The sequence below is a fragment of the Dicentrarchus labrax genome, unplaced genomic scaffold (assembly GCF_905237075.1).
Source record: "Dicentrarchus labrax unplaced genomic scaffold, dlabrax2021, whole genome shotgun sequence".
Taxonomy (NCBI): Eukaryota; Metazoa; Chordata; class Actinopteri; family Moronidae; genus Dicentrarchus; species Dicentrarchus labrax.
In genome coordinates, this window is record NW_026136713.1 from 9,394,971 (window position 1) to 9,408,719 (window position 13,749).

A 13,749-nucleotide genomic window follows, 5' to 3' on the forward strand; every position below is an offset into this window, starting at 1 on the left:
GAATTTGACAACTAAATGTCAGGGCTCTGTGTGGGGCCCTGCTCCGTCTGTAGAACTATGAATGAACATGGCAACACTCTTGCTATTGTAATACTACATGGCAAGAATAGTCTTTCACTCTAAAGCGGGCATAACATTTCATGACGTATGCACAAACTTGGAGAACCTGATTGCAATGACTCTCAGGGTTTTGGATGGGCTGGTGCTGGCCATATGCCTGAAGCTTTAGATAACCCTCCAGCTTTAAATGTGGTAGTACACTTCCAAAATCAGATGGCGCTCCCCACTTTCAGACACCAAATGGATGAATATCTTCTGGTTGCCTGGGGCTAAGGCTTTGGCGTGATTGCCAAACAATGGGTGTCGGCAAAAGAACCTGGCAAAATGAAAGTAAGGAGTTATAAATGGCCTAAAGTGTTTAAATTGCATTTAGGTAGTTTAGTCTTTGACATGCGCATCTGATTGCAGCTTCTGGTGACTGAGCACCTTTTGTACCTAATATCTTAAGGCAGTGGCCCCAAACAAGAACTTGACTATGTCCTATGATACAACATAGGTTTTGAAGTTGTAAGACTAAAGATCATGTTTGTCTTGTGATTTGAGAACCTTGACAGCACATTATCCTGTTATATTATCTTAACATGGCAAGCCCAGTTGACCTCATTATCAGCTGTAACATGCAGCTATCTCTCCCAGGCTGTATGTCCCAATGCAGGGCACAAAGGCTTATTCAATGGTCTGAGCATGAAAATGACATGACTTATATATTTTTGCCTCAGCAGTTGCCAGATCTCCAATTAATTGTCTAGTGATCTGTCTGACGGTGTTCTTCACCAAAATAATAAAACGCCAATTCAGGAAACATCTTTGGCACGAAGGCTGCAGTGATTACAGCACTATTTCAGTTCTGGAGTACAGACCTGTACTGTCTGAATGTGAGTCAGAATCGCATCAAAGTCAAACAACAATTAAGACTTCCTTTGGTATAAGAGGTTGGTAGACTGGCAAATTTAAGCTGATTGATTTAACTGTCAGACAATTTTAAATATCCTTTTTCATGCTGACCTATAGATTTGTCACTCGAAGACCATTTTAAAAACTGAGCTGATGCTTTTTAATCAGTATCTTCCTCTTTGTGTGACTTGTCTACAAAAGTTTGACTTTGCCATGTGTGACAGTGAAAAACAATTACCTCATACCAGGATGCTGCCACTCTTATGCATTTAGTCCAAGAAACAGAAGACAACAGGAAGCATGGTTAACCACAACACATTATAAAGCGGGGCATCCAAGGCAGCTCTGACGCACACACTGAGGAGAGTAAGCGAGGAGAATGTGACAGGCATGAGGTACTTCACTCAAAGTAAAGAAAATAATTTGAGTTTATCCTTAAACGCTGGCAAAAATAACGATAATTGTTATCATTTGACTCTTCACCCTTCACCCATGAACACACACTAGGACAAAAACACTCAGTTTCGTCATCCATTACAATTGTTTTCTGGTTTCACAAAAGTTTTTAAAAGTGCAACAGATGCTTAGTTGTGCATTAATGTTCAGACCATGAGCTGGAGGGAGTGGGAGAGATACACAAGAAAGCGTTGACATATTTATAGCCCCCAAGACGACAGAAGGGAGGAGGAGAAGAACGTGGGGGGTAGGAAAAGATAATGACAGAGTGGGAATAAAGATAGACATTTATTTTTAAAACCATCTGTTTTGTGTTGAATGAGTAGATATATTCATCCAGAATGCCAAGTTGAAAAGCTGATCTAGTCTTCTTTAGCCATGTATCTGCTTTATATATAGTTGTAATTTGAACATTTGATGTTATTATTATCAAGACTGTAGAGTGGGAGGATGAAAAGATACACAAGAGAACTATATTTTGAGAGGCTAAATAATGGTGGTCAAGGCCAAAAGGTCAAATGGGAGAACAGACAGAAAGAAATTGCAGAACAACAAGATGCGCAAAGTTATATATAACTATTAATTAAAGTATTTTTTTATTGATTACAACTGCAAAATAGAAAACTAGTACAAAGTGATGGAAAAGATGTAAAGTTTAGGTGACTTTGATGAATAACTCCCAAAAGATAATGTGTGTGTAATATCTCTTGGAATTTGGGAGCGTGAGCAGCTCCTGTAAACTGACTCTTACAACAATAAGAGCAGTACTCTCATTCACATTTAGCGTAATGAAAATGTTAATTTGGTGTTTTATACTTTTAGTTTTTGGGACATACACTTTCTTGTTTTCTTGCCGAGAGTTGGGGTGAGAAGATTACCACTCTCACCTCTGGCTTAGCATAGTTTAGCATAGCATGAAGCTCACTAATCAATGTTTTATCTTGTAATAAGTATCTTGTTTGTTTTATCCAAAGGAAGATGGTGAGTTATGTGCTGGGCCGAGCACAGTGACCTCCCAGGAAATAGTGCAGGTAAGCAGATGTTGTTTTCACTTGCAAGAAGTTTCCCCGTTTCCAGTTTGCTGAGCTACCCGTCTCCTGGTTGTCATTTCATATTTACTGTACAGACATGAAAGTGGTATCAATGTTCTCTTCCATCTCTTGGCAATAAAGCGAATATGTGTATTTCAACAAATCAACAGTGGCAGTTTTGTGTCTGTGACATGTTAGCATGCTTTAAGGCCTGCATGCACCCACGTGTGTATTGTATGTGTGTGTGTACAGCCATGGTTTCCACAGCAGACGCAGCTGTCTGGTGCGTTGGACTGTGCCTATGTCAGTGTGACTCTATTTCGGGATCCTGTGTTGTCCAAAAGGTCAGATAAAGAAGCATAGGAATCCTCACAAAGCAGAGGGTGGGGGTGTCGGGTGAACGGGGGTGAAGGCGGATATCCACAAACCAACACACACATCACAAACACGGGGCAGTGCTGACAGAGAAGGGGAGAAAGGGAGGCAGGGAGCAAAGTAGAGTAGTGAGAAGCAGAGAGAAAGACATTAAGCAGGGCTCCTGTGAAGAGGATTCACCTTTGACTGAATGAAAACTTTCTAGGGAAGACAAAAGAGATCATCTAAGAGTCTTGGGGCATTAGTGAAGAAGACGTCTGATTTGACCTTCCATCCATTGGATAAACAGACATTTCTGAGCATCATGGATGGAGAATCGCCCAGCCAGGAGACATCCGGGTCCACAGAGACGACCACTCATACTGACACCAACAACAACAACAACCAGGTTTGTGTTTTTTGCATGTTATATAAAATTGCAGGCATAAAGGTTTTCACATGAGTGGTGTTATAAGATACATGAATAGGCAGTAAGAGTATTTGTGGTCATGGCAGGTGTTGTGTTTAAACAGCAGGACTGTGCTACACCTGTTCTTACCCCTGGCTAAAGAACGTAACACACAGAGACACAAGTTACACAAAGTAATGCTCATGCGCACACAAAAAAATACACACGGTGGAGTTTCCTATTCCCTCTGATGAGTCACCGCTGCAAGGCCTGACCTGGTGTGACTGTTCCTGAAGTAGGTCATAATACTGACATTTTACTAGACAGCATTTCAAGTATTATTCCATGAATCTCTAAAATGCTGGATTTTGTCAGGAGGAGATAGATTAATTGATAGCACTTACGCCAAAAGAAACAATTTTGATTAATGATATTCAAATGTAGAGGACCAAAGGGGTTTTGTTCTTTGATTAGTTGTGGATATGACCTGTATTTTAGGTTCAGGTGGGATTTAAAAATATTTTCCATCTGAAAGTTCAACCTGTTGGTCTGTATTTAAATAAGTGAGATACTCAACAAATCCCAGAGTAGAGCTTCAGGTCTCACATTACATTATGCTCTTCAGTTTGAGGACCATGAAATCCCGAGAGTAAAGTGGACTAATTTTAGTACATCTTACATAATGTTTCCTTTCAAACAGAAGTCATGTTCTGAACAGTTCAAACAAGATTGTCGCCACATTTGTTTCATCTTACAACCAATTAAACTGAAATTTAAATTGATGTCTGCAGTGTAGGATAGAAGCAGATTACAACAGAATGTGTCAGGCCTCCACTCATGTACATATGTCCTTTAATTGATGTTGATACATATAATTTAAAAGTGTGTAACATTAAGGAGGCTCCATTGGCAGAAATGGAATATAATATTCATAGGTATGTTTCCATTAGTGTATAATGAAATAAAGTTTTTGTTACGTTAGAATGAGCCGTTTTTATCTACAGACGCCGCAGGTCGCCTTCCATGGAGTCTGTCATGTCGAATCACGTTTGCGTTTTTCACGCATTTCACAGCCACTGTAGTTACTCACAGACTTGACAGGGAGGGTAAAGAGAGGGTTCTGCAATCACACCACTAGATGGCGCTTAATCCTGCACACTAGGCTTTTACATTATTTATTGTATATTGTATAAGTATTGTGTAAGAATAGTAAATATCTATCGGTTGACCACAGCCATGCCAAAATTCCTTTAGTCCTCAAATGTCTGTAGTAGTTTGCACATCATAGGACTCTAACATTCTTCATTCACTCCCAGAATAGTAGACAAAACAATAGTAAAGTAATATTATTAAAGAATGAATTCATATATTTTGCACTGTTTTGAGCTACAGCTGTGCTTCCCCCCTGGTTCAGCCATGTTGATATTTTTATATTTCGACACAATGATAAGTGAACATGTTATCCTCCTCTTGATCTGATCAGAATATACAATATTACAAAATATCTAGGGGGAGTTATGTGAGATTAAAACAAATATACATATGTTTTCATTTCACCAACAACTTCAAACAAAAACACACTTGTGGCCAAAGTAGAGTGGTCATATTTTTTAAATGGAAATTACTGTAAGTGACAAGCATAACTAAACTCTATTTTTTGTTGCTTGTCCTCCAGACAGATGAGCCAGAGCTGGATGAGAGTAAACACCCAGGAAGAGAGCCTCCAGCAGGGGAGACAGTGGAAGGTCAGGGGGTAATGGAGGTGGGGGAGAAGGGGGAGGAGGATTCAGAACCAGAACACAGAGGAGAAGAGGAGACCTGTGCTGAAGACACAGAGAAGCCCCAGGCTAATGCATCAAAGCATGTTGAAGGTGACACTGGAGAGGCTGGACAAGATAAAGATAAAGCCTCCAGTGATGTTGTCGTGAAGGATACTGAACCGGCGAATGCAGAAAAAGATAAGAAGAGAAAGAAGGAGGAAGACAAGAAAGGTGCACAGGTGGAAGAGGTCAAGAACTGTGAGACTGGGATAGATGGAGAGGAGATAAAGGACAAAAACAAAGAGAAAGAGAAGAGTATAACAGAGGAAAAGGCAAAAGAAACAGAAAAACATGTGAATGAAAATGCAGAAAAAGGGGCAGAGAAGAAAACACAAGTCAAGGAAGTGGATGTAGAGACGAAAGACAAAAGAAAGATGAAGGAGGCAGAAAAGCAAGGGAAGCCCAAAAGAAAGAGTGGTCCTCCCTCTTCTCTCTCCCGACCGAGACCCTCCGCGCGCTCTATCAGAGCATCCGCTAGAAACGACATAATCGCCAAGTTCCAACAAGGTGCACCAGAGTAAGTCATTGTGTGATACCCAGTACTTCTAATAGGCTTAAAGAGTGACAGTAAAATAAGATCTGTTAAAGGAAACGGTGCAATGTTGTGACATTTTCAGGACACCAATGCCCCGCAACTTCAAGATTCAGAAGTCGTCTACGGCTATGGCTACAGGAGCTTCGATCAAACAGAAGATGCTTCAGTGGTGTCGCAACAAGACTCGCAACTATGAGGTCATTTTTACATCAGATGCCCCCAATTTCCAGATTTGTTGTTGTGGTTTTGGGACCAGAGGACTTACAAAATAATAGTGTGCTTTCTTCCCGTCCTTTGACCATTTAGGGCGTCGACATAGAAAACTTCTCATCGTCTTGGTCTGATGGGCTGGCGTTCTGTGCTCTGATCCATCGTTTCTTTCCCGATGCTTTTGACTACAGCTCCCTGAATCCAAAGGAGAGGGAGAAGAACTTCACTTTGGCCTTCCAAACTGCAGAGTATTTAATTTTCTTTCCTTAATTTCTTCCCTCAGTACAGCTCACATCGTTATTGTCCAGCAAGAAGAAATTTGTTTTGCAGCAAGACTGCATAAAAACATCAATCATTAACAAAATAACACCAAGACAATTGAAGACATTAAAAGTTTGTATATTATATACTCACATACAATAAAAGGCTTCTGTGATAAAAGCAAGGAAAAACTGCAGCAATAAGAATAGGGATGATTTTTTAGTGTATTAGACTTAAATTATTGGCTATAATAACTACTTTTAATAATAACAATGTATCAAATGACAATGTGAAAACAATGTGACAAAGCTTTATAGTGAGTTTAATCATTGTTTGCTCATTGTTTAGCTGTCTGGCTCACAATTTTACTGTGTTTACAGTTCAGTCTCACTGCTCTCATGGTGTCATTTTCAGTGAAAAAGCTCTAAAAAACCCATTGTACACAATCTGTGCAGCACCAAACAGCAGACAGGCACAGTTAGTGATGAGCTGGTGAACGCAGTGGAGCATTTAGTAGCTAAAGAGCCTGATATTTTCCTAAACTTTCCCTTGAACCTCTTGCATTACAGAGAGGACATTTCCTCTATCTGTAGAAGTAGTTACTATATGTCACTGCTATGTCTCACTTTAGTTTTCTCTCTTTCCTCTCTCTCCCTCCCTGTCACCTCCCTCCCTGGCAGGTCCCTGGCCGACTGCTGCCCTCTGCTGGAAGTGGGTGACATGCTCATGATGGGTAACCACCCGGACCCCATGTGCGTGTTCACATATGTCCAGTCCCTCTGCCACAGCCTCTCCAAAATAGAGAAAGAGAGGAAGGACAAAGAAAAGGAGGAGAAAGACAAGGCTGGTGATGAGGGAGGAGAGAAAGGAGAAGATGCAGCAGGGGAGGTGTCACCGGAGAAGGACGAGGGAGAAGCTACTGAGAACGGGAACCAGGAGGAGAAACAAGGAGATGTTACAGAGGTTGAGGGAGTTGGTGAGGAGGAAAATGCCCCAAACAGCTGTGAGATGGAGGGAGAAGGAGGAGTGTTAGTCGAGGCGGAGTAGAAAAATACTGGCAACAAATAGGAAGACTGAAAGACCAAAAATAGTGTTGATGGTTGCAGTACTACAATGAGTAAGTCTTAGTTTGGTGTTGGATTGACTACTGGAACAGTAAAGAGGCACATCAGGTTGACTCTGGACTCAGATGCTGGCAATGTGAAGTTGAAAGGGTACTATGCTGTGTTGTTTTTATTTTCATTCACTACTGGGTTGTTGTATATGTTTGTTTTGAGCACATGCAGCAGAAATGAATTCAATTCATCCATTTGCTGTGTTTATAGAAAACTATTAATTAAATGATGGACCTGTGAAGTGTGTGTGTGTGTGTGAAGTTAATTGAGAGACAAAAATACAGTCATGGACGAAAGTATTGGCACCCCTGGGACTTTTCCAGAAAATGCACCATTTCTCCCAGAAAAGTGTTGCAATTACAAATGTTTTGGTATACACATGTTTATTTCCTTTAAGTGCATTGGGACAACACAAAAAAGCAGAAGAAAAAAGCCAAATTTGACATCATTTTTCACAAAACTCCAAAAATGGACTGGACAAAATCATTGGCACCCTATTAAAACTGTGGGTAAATAATTTCATTTCAAGCATGTGATCTTTGTTTAAACTCACCTGTGGCAAGTAACAGGTGCTGGCAACATAGAAATCGAAACTGAAGCCAGTTAAGAGTGTATAAAAGTTGACTCAACCTTTGTGTTGTGTGCCTGTGTGTGCCACACCAAGCATGGAAAGAAGAGCCGAGAAATGTCTGAGTACTTAAGAAGCAAAATTGTGGAAAAATATCAACAATCTCAAGGTTACAAGTCAATCTCCAGAGATCTTTAAGTTCCTTTGTCAACTGTGCGCAATATAATCAAGAAGTTTATAACCCATGGAACTGTGGCAAATCTAACTGGATGTGGATGGAAGAGAAAAATTGATGAAAGAATGCAACGCAGGATAGTTCGAATGGTGGATAAACAACCTCAGTCAACTTCCACACAAATTCAGGCTGTCCTGCAGACTCAGGGTGCAACAGTGTCAGCTCGTACCATACGTCGTCATCTGAATGAGATGAAGCACTATGGCAGGAGACCGAGGAGAACCCCACTTCTGAGATATAAAAAAGCCAGACTGCAGTTTGCAAGAACATACCTGAGTAAGCCTCAATCCTTCTGGGAGAATGTTTTGTGGACAGATGAGACTAATGTAGAGCTTTTTAGCAAAGCACGTCATTCTACTGTTTACAGAAAACAGAATGAGGCCTACAAAGAAAAGAACATGGTACCTACAGTCAAATATGGTGGAGGTTCAAAGATGTTTTGGGGTTGATTTGCTGCCTCCGGCACTGGGTGCATTGATTGTGTGCAAGGAATCATGAAATCTGGAGACTATCAAAAGATTTTGGCCCGTAATGTAGGGCCTAGTGACAGAAAGCTGGGTCTGCGTCAGAGGTCATGGGTGTTCCAGCAGGACAATGACCCAAAACATACCTCACAACAATATGATGGACGGTACACAAATGATACTCCTATTTAAGTATAATACAATTAAAGTATGTGAGATGTGAGAGATCTGATTTATGAGGGTAATAATTTACTGTATCTGTGAGATAATTTGTCTGAAAGGATTTTTCTTATTTCTGAACTTATGTCAAAATGGTTAAAAAAAACACTAAGAGAGAGTTTGAGCCAGTTGAGGCTATTACTCTCTTTTTGTATTGTAATAATCAGTAGTAAAGCTGTTGTGGTTGTATGTTGTTCAAAGGTATGGTCTGAGGTCTACAAACGATTACAAAAATTATAAACTATAAACCATAATCTGATCTAATCTAAATATAACAACTAATACTAAGAAACAACTAAAAATGAAAAGAATATTAAAACTACATTAAAACCCTTTAAAAAACAGTGTCAGTCTGGTAATAAAAGTTGACATGAGTTACATTTATAAACACTATTATTTATTATGATTACTACTATATCTCAGTTAGGCTATAGACCAAACTATAATTGTGCCTTTAAGAATAACTACTGATGATGGTTATGGCTTGAGCAGAACAAGAATCAGTGAACCAGAAACCAGACAAATCAACCAGCACTGCGCCCGCATTCAGGGAGTTACGGTAATGAGCGTCATGCTACCGGAAAGGCCATTGTGTTGTCTCTTTTGTGAGCTAACGCACCGACTGTGTTGCGCTTTTTTCCCAACATATTTCTCGGCGGCAGCAGGGTGAAACATGTCCACAGACATGCCGCCGGGCAGCCTGAACCTGGAGTCCCAGCTTTTGTCCATCATGGACGTGCTGGTGAAAGCGGCGGTGACCGAAATCAGTCAGCTGTTCTCGGAGAGCTCGGCGTCTCTCCGTCTGCATTTAACACAGAGCCTGAAGGAAAACGAAGCCCTGAGGATGAGGATGAAGGTGATGAGGAGTGAGGTCTTCTCCCTCAGACTGCAGACCAGGACGAACCGACCGGTCAGCCGCTTTTCCCCGATCAGAGGAAACATCCCCAAACCACGAGCTAAATCACAAGGTAACGAGTACTTTCACTTTAAAAAATACTTCGTACTCGAGTAACAAGTAACGCTCCTTAGTTTACAGTTAAAGACACACTGTCCGACTCTAGCTTTTAAACTTAAAACCAGATTAACTCAATAATAATAATAATAATAATAATAAACTGCTAATAAATAAAGGCGGCTCCTTGTCACGTGACACGACTTCCACAGATCCCCCTCGTGCCCTGAAGTTTATGAAATATGAGTTTGATCTGATTCACTTTACATCGTTTAATAAAGTTAATTACTGAGGTTAATTGAGTATTATCTAATTACACGTGGCTGTCAACGTGCTCATTTAATATATTATTATAATTATATTCTATCCGGTTAGAAATCTGTGGTCCTGAAATTATTCATTTTCATTTCCTTTAGTTGTCATAAAGCCACCAGTGGCCCAAAAGACTGTCAGGGAAGCTGCTTCTGTTTCTCTACAATCAGACAACACGACCTCCTCTGCCACTCAAGTGAAGGTAAATACAGCATACTGTGCCTTGCATGTACTCAGCTTCCTATCAGGTGTGTTGGGTTTGCTCAAGCCTACCTACTTGTTAGTGTGCAGATGTGGAGAGTCCAGATGTCATCCTGATCAAAGATGAAGACGACGTTGGGGGATGTGGGCCAGCCGATGGTGAGTAGATTTGTTTTTAATCATGTGTAATACCCAGTTATTAGTTAGTAAGCCCTCTTGAGCTGATAGGAGTTCTATTTCTTGTTCAAGAGCGCGCCAGCAGACCCTCGTCGATTAGGTTATCGATCATCTGCTGGATCAAAAGCTGCTGACTTCCAGGTGACTAGATCTGGGGCTGGAAGGACTGATGGTGTTCTTTGTAACGAAGGAACATGTCGCAGCAGACGCCAAAGTACAACTCATTTATGTGCTTTTGTTGTCACTGGCACAAAGCCATAAATGACATCAGGCAGCGGCTGCACAGACAACTCTTAGTATTGTCAGTAGTACAAATACATTATTCAGTCGACCCTCTTGTGAGGTTTGCTGACGTATACGTATCTGTCACAGTTGAAGACATCATCCCTTAAAGGTCCAGTGTGTTACATTTAGGAGGATCTATATATAAATTAACTTTAATATTCATAGGTATGTTTTTATTGCCTCAAAATAAGAATTGTTATGTTTTGGTTGCGTTAAAATTAACTGTCTATGGAGTCTGCTGTGTTTCTACAGTAGCCCAGGAAAGACAGACCAAACACTGGCTCTAGATTGGGGCTTTTATTACAAGACAGTTTGTATTAAAACACAATAGATTGAACATAAAGGTTTAGAGTCAAGCCTTGGCTGATTACTCGAGGAAGGGCATTTTTGGTAGAAATCACTACAGCACTTGACAATCACATGTAGACTTTACAGATGTTTTTGACTCATTAAGTCACAGTCTTTAGTACAAGTTTAATACACTAATCTATAACGTAATTTTATGTTTGTGTCTTTTTAGGTCAGGATGATTATGGAAACCATAATATGCAGGGTGGTGTTGACACAGGGACTCTAGAGTCCTCCTGCCTGACAGGTAATCACGAGGAGCTGAGAATCGTGAGCGTTCATGGACGAGGGGAAGGACCTCTGCAGGAGGCGAGCGACACCCTCTTCACCGCCTCTGAACTCCAGGCTTTTAGCTCTCTGTCCCCAGAGCACAACGTCACCCACGACAGTCTCCTGAACTTCACCACCGGTGCCACTGACAGGGCCCCGATGAGAGTGATGCAGGATAACAGTGTTGGACTGGCTTCAACAGCGCTGAAAATACCAGTAGCAGTAGCTGATGATCATGTGGGGCACCCCAGTCATGTCGGCCAGTTCCCCCAGCAGCAGAACGTCTTCCCCCACACCGTCAACAAATCCCTGGACTGCAGCTTCTGTGGCGAGCGCTTCCTCAGCCGCGAAGACCTAATTGTACACCGGGCGACTCACACCGGGGAGTCGCCCATTCCTTGTTCCTATTGCGGCAAGTCATTTGTCAACAAGACCACGCTGACCATCCACATGCGCATTCACACCGGGGAGAAGCCGTACGCTTGTATGCAGTGCGGGAAACGCTTCACGCAAAACGGCAGCCTGAAGATCCACCTGAGGACTCACTCCGGAGAGAAGCCGTACACCTGCAACCAGTGCACCGCCAGCTTCAACAACCCCAGCAACCTGCGCAGGCACATGATCACACACACCAACGGAGTGCTCTGACCAGGAAAGATACAAACGTTTTTACAGCATGTTACTTTAACTGACATTTGTGCCACCATGTGTTTTTTTGGGGGGGAGTGTGTTTCCCGTGGCAGTATCTCATGCTCTTGTCCTTTTTTTGTGTTTCTACTTTTGCCACCGCACAAGGAGCTTTTCATGGGTCAAAGTACGCCGACGTATATAATCGATGGACTGTTGTGGTTCAAAATAAGGAAGCATGATCTCTATTCAATGTGACGTGCGTTTTTTTTTTTACTCAAAACCAGCAATAGGACAAAAACTTTAAAAACTAAAATGCCTTTTTATTTTCTTCCCTGGCTCGAGGGACTGCTAGTGTGAATATTTTATATTCTGGCTGAAAAGCAGACAAACTTGGATGCCTCTCGTTATGCCTCAGTCAAATATAATATACAGTACCTTCATTGAGATTTGGTAAATGCTCCTGACACAACAAACTCTGCCTATTATACAGCTGTAGCTGAATGCTAGATAAATAAGTTGTCATCTTGACTTATGGGAATCTTTTTCAATTGTTATTGGAGGAAACCTTGTGCAGGGCGGGGAGGGGACGTGGATGGAAGTGTACAACAGATACACAGAAACATGGACAGTGACATTAAAGTAAACATGGTACAGTTAGGGATGGCAATAAATAAATGTATTGTGTCACAATATTGATATGTATTGTGTTATAGTAAATACTCAACAAAGAGATTTTCTATAATGTGTGAGAAACCGTTTATATGAATGTCTGTTTGGGTAATCCAATTAATTAACTGCCTGACAACTTAAAGGTCCCGTGTGTAGGGTTTAGTGGTATTTAGTGGTGTAGTTGCACATTGAAAAACTACGGTGGCCGAGATCTAGAGCCAGTGTTTGGTTTATTTGTTCTGAACTACTTTAGAAACATTTGAGCAGTTCGGCACGTCGGCCTCTGAAACGGCTCACTATTTTTATATTCAGGTGATTATACACTAATGAAAACATAGTTATACACAGTATTATATTCCATTTCTACCAATAGATCCTCCTAAATGTTACACACTGGACCTTTAAGGGTATTCAAATTAAAGTATCACATTGATGCAACTGTCCTGTCAGTCCGATGTTTCCACAAAAGCAGTCATTGATTTGTCCACATTGACCTAATACAAATATTAAAGGGATAGCCCGGTGTAAATCCAGTGATGATGTGATGGGTCGTGGTGTATATTGCCATAGTGCCCGGCTCTACTGTAGGTACAATACACACAGTTACAAGTGTGCTAATGTAAAGTGGTTTAAAAGTTTAAAAGTAGCAGTTTCTCCCAGATGTACTGACTGAACTTTAGACTTGGATTTATTAATCTGAACATTACAATTTACTGAGAATTAATAAAGTTTGGTTTACTTTATATTGAGCTGCATACCTTGGCATACGGAGAGCGCATTTTAATTTAATTTGTGTATGTGTGTGTTTCATTTAGAAAGCAAACTACCTCCAATGTTATCTATGTTGCAGCTTCCTCATTTTGTACTTCCCTGATAGTTTCAGACTAGGCAATAATACATCTAATGTGGATTCTGTCTGTGTTTTGTAATCTGGATATGAAATTTGTGAATAAATGTGTGTTTTTTTAACAGCTTTCAATGCCTGGCAAGTCTCGTATGATTTTGCACCTCTAGAGAGCAGCATTGTTTTGGTTCCCAGTGATTATTGTGACTCAGGTTGACACACTGTAGCACTGTGGGGGGGACTCATAAGGAAACTGGGGGAAATTCCCTGCATTGTTCCTCTTTCCACCCTGCCCACACTCAAGTATTGTTCCTTACACTTCTACTTGTTTGGCTTTGATTTCACCCTTAAACTTTAAACCCATAAATATATTAATAGACAGGGCAAGCGGTACAATAATCAACTGTAAAGGCGGTCAAATAAAGAGATA

The 13,749-nt window shown here is 41.0% G+C and overlaps 2 protein-coding genes across 2 annotated transcripts; both read left to right on the top strand.

Moving 5' to 3' along the window:
• The first annotated feature begins 2,864 nt into the window (after positions 1-2,864).
• On the top strand, positions 2,865-7,386 carry smtnl1 (smoothelin-like 1). The gene is made up of 5 exons (XM_051420910.1): positions 2,865-3,204; positions 4,880-5,541; positions 5,642-5,756; positions 5,866-6,017; positions 6,711-7,386. The coding sequence occupies exons 1-5, from the start codon at positions 3,121-3,123 to the stop codon at positions 7,075-7,077; spliced, it is 1,380 nt and encodes a 459-aa protein (XP_051276870.1). The 5' UTR covers positions 2,865-3,120; the 3' UTR covers positions 7,078-7,386.
• Positions 7,387-9,181: 1,795 nt separating this feature from the next.
• LOC127374086 (gastrula zinc finger protein XlCGF53.1-like) lies at positions 9,182-13,454 on the top strand. The gene is made up of 4 exons (XM_051419054.1): positions 9,182-9,599; positions 10,000-10,097; positions 10,180-10,255; positions 11,079-13,454. The coding sequence occupies exons 1-4, from the start codon at positions 9,305-9,307 to the stop codon at positions 11,822-11,824; spliced, it is 1,215 nt and encodes a 404-aa protein (XP_051275014.1). The 5' UTR covers positions 9,182-9,304; the 3' UTR covers positions 11,825-13,454.
• The last annotated feature ends 295 nt before the right edge of the window (positions 13,455-13,749 follow it).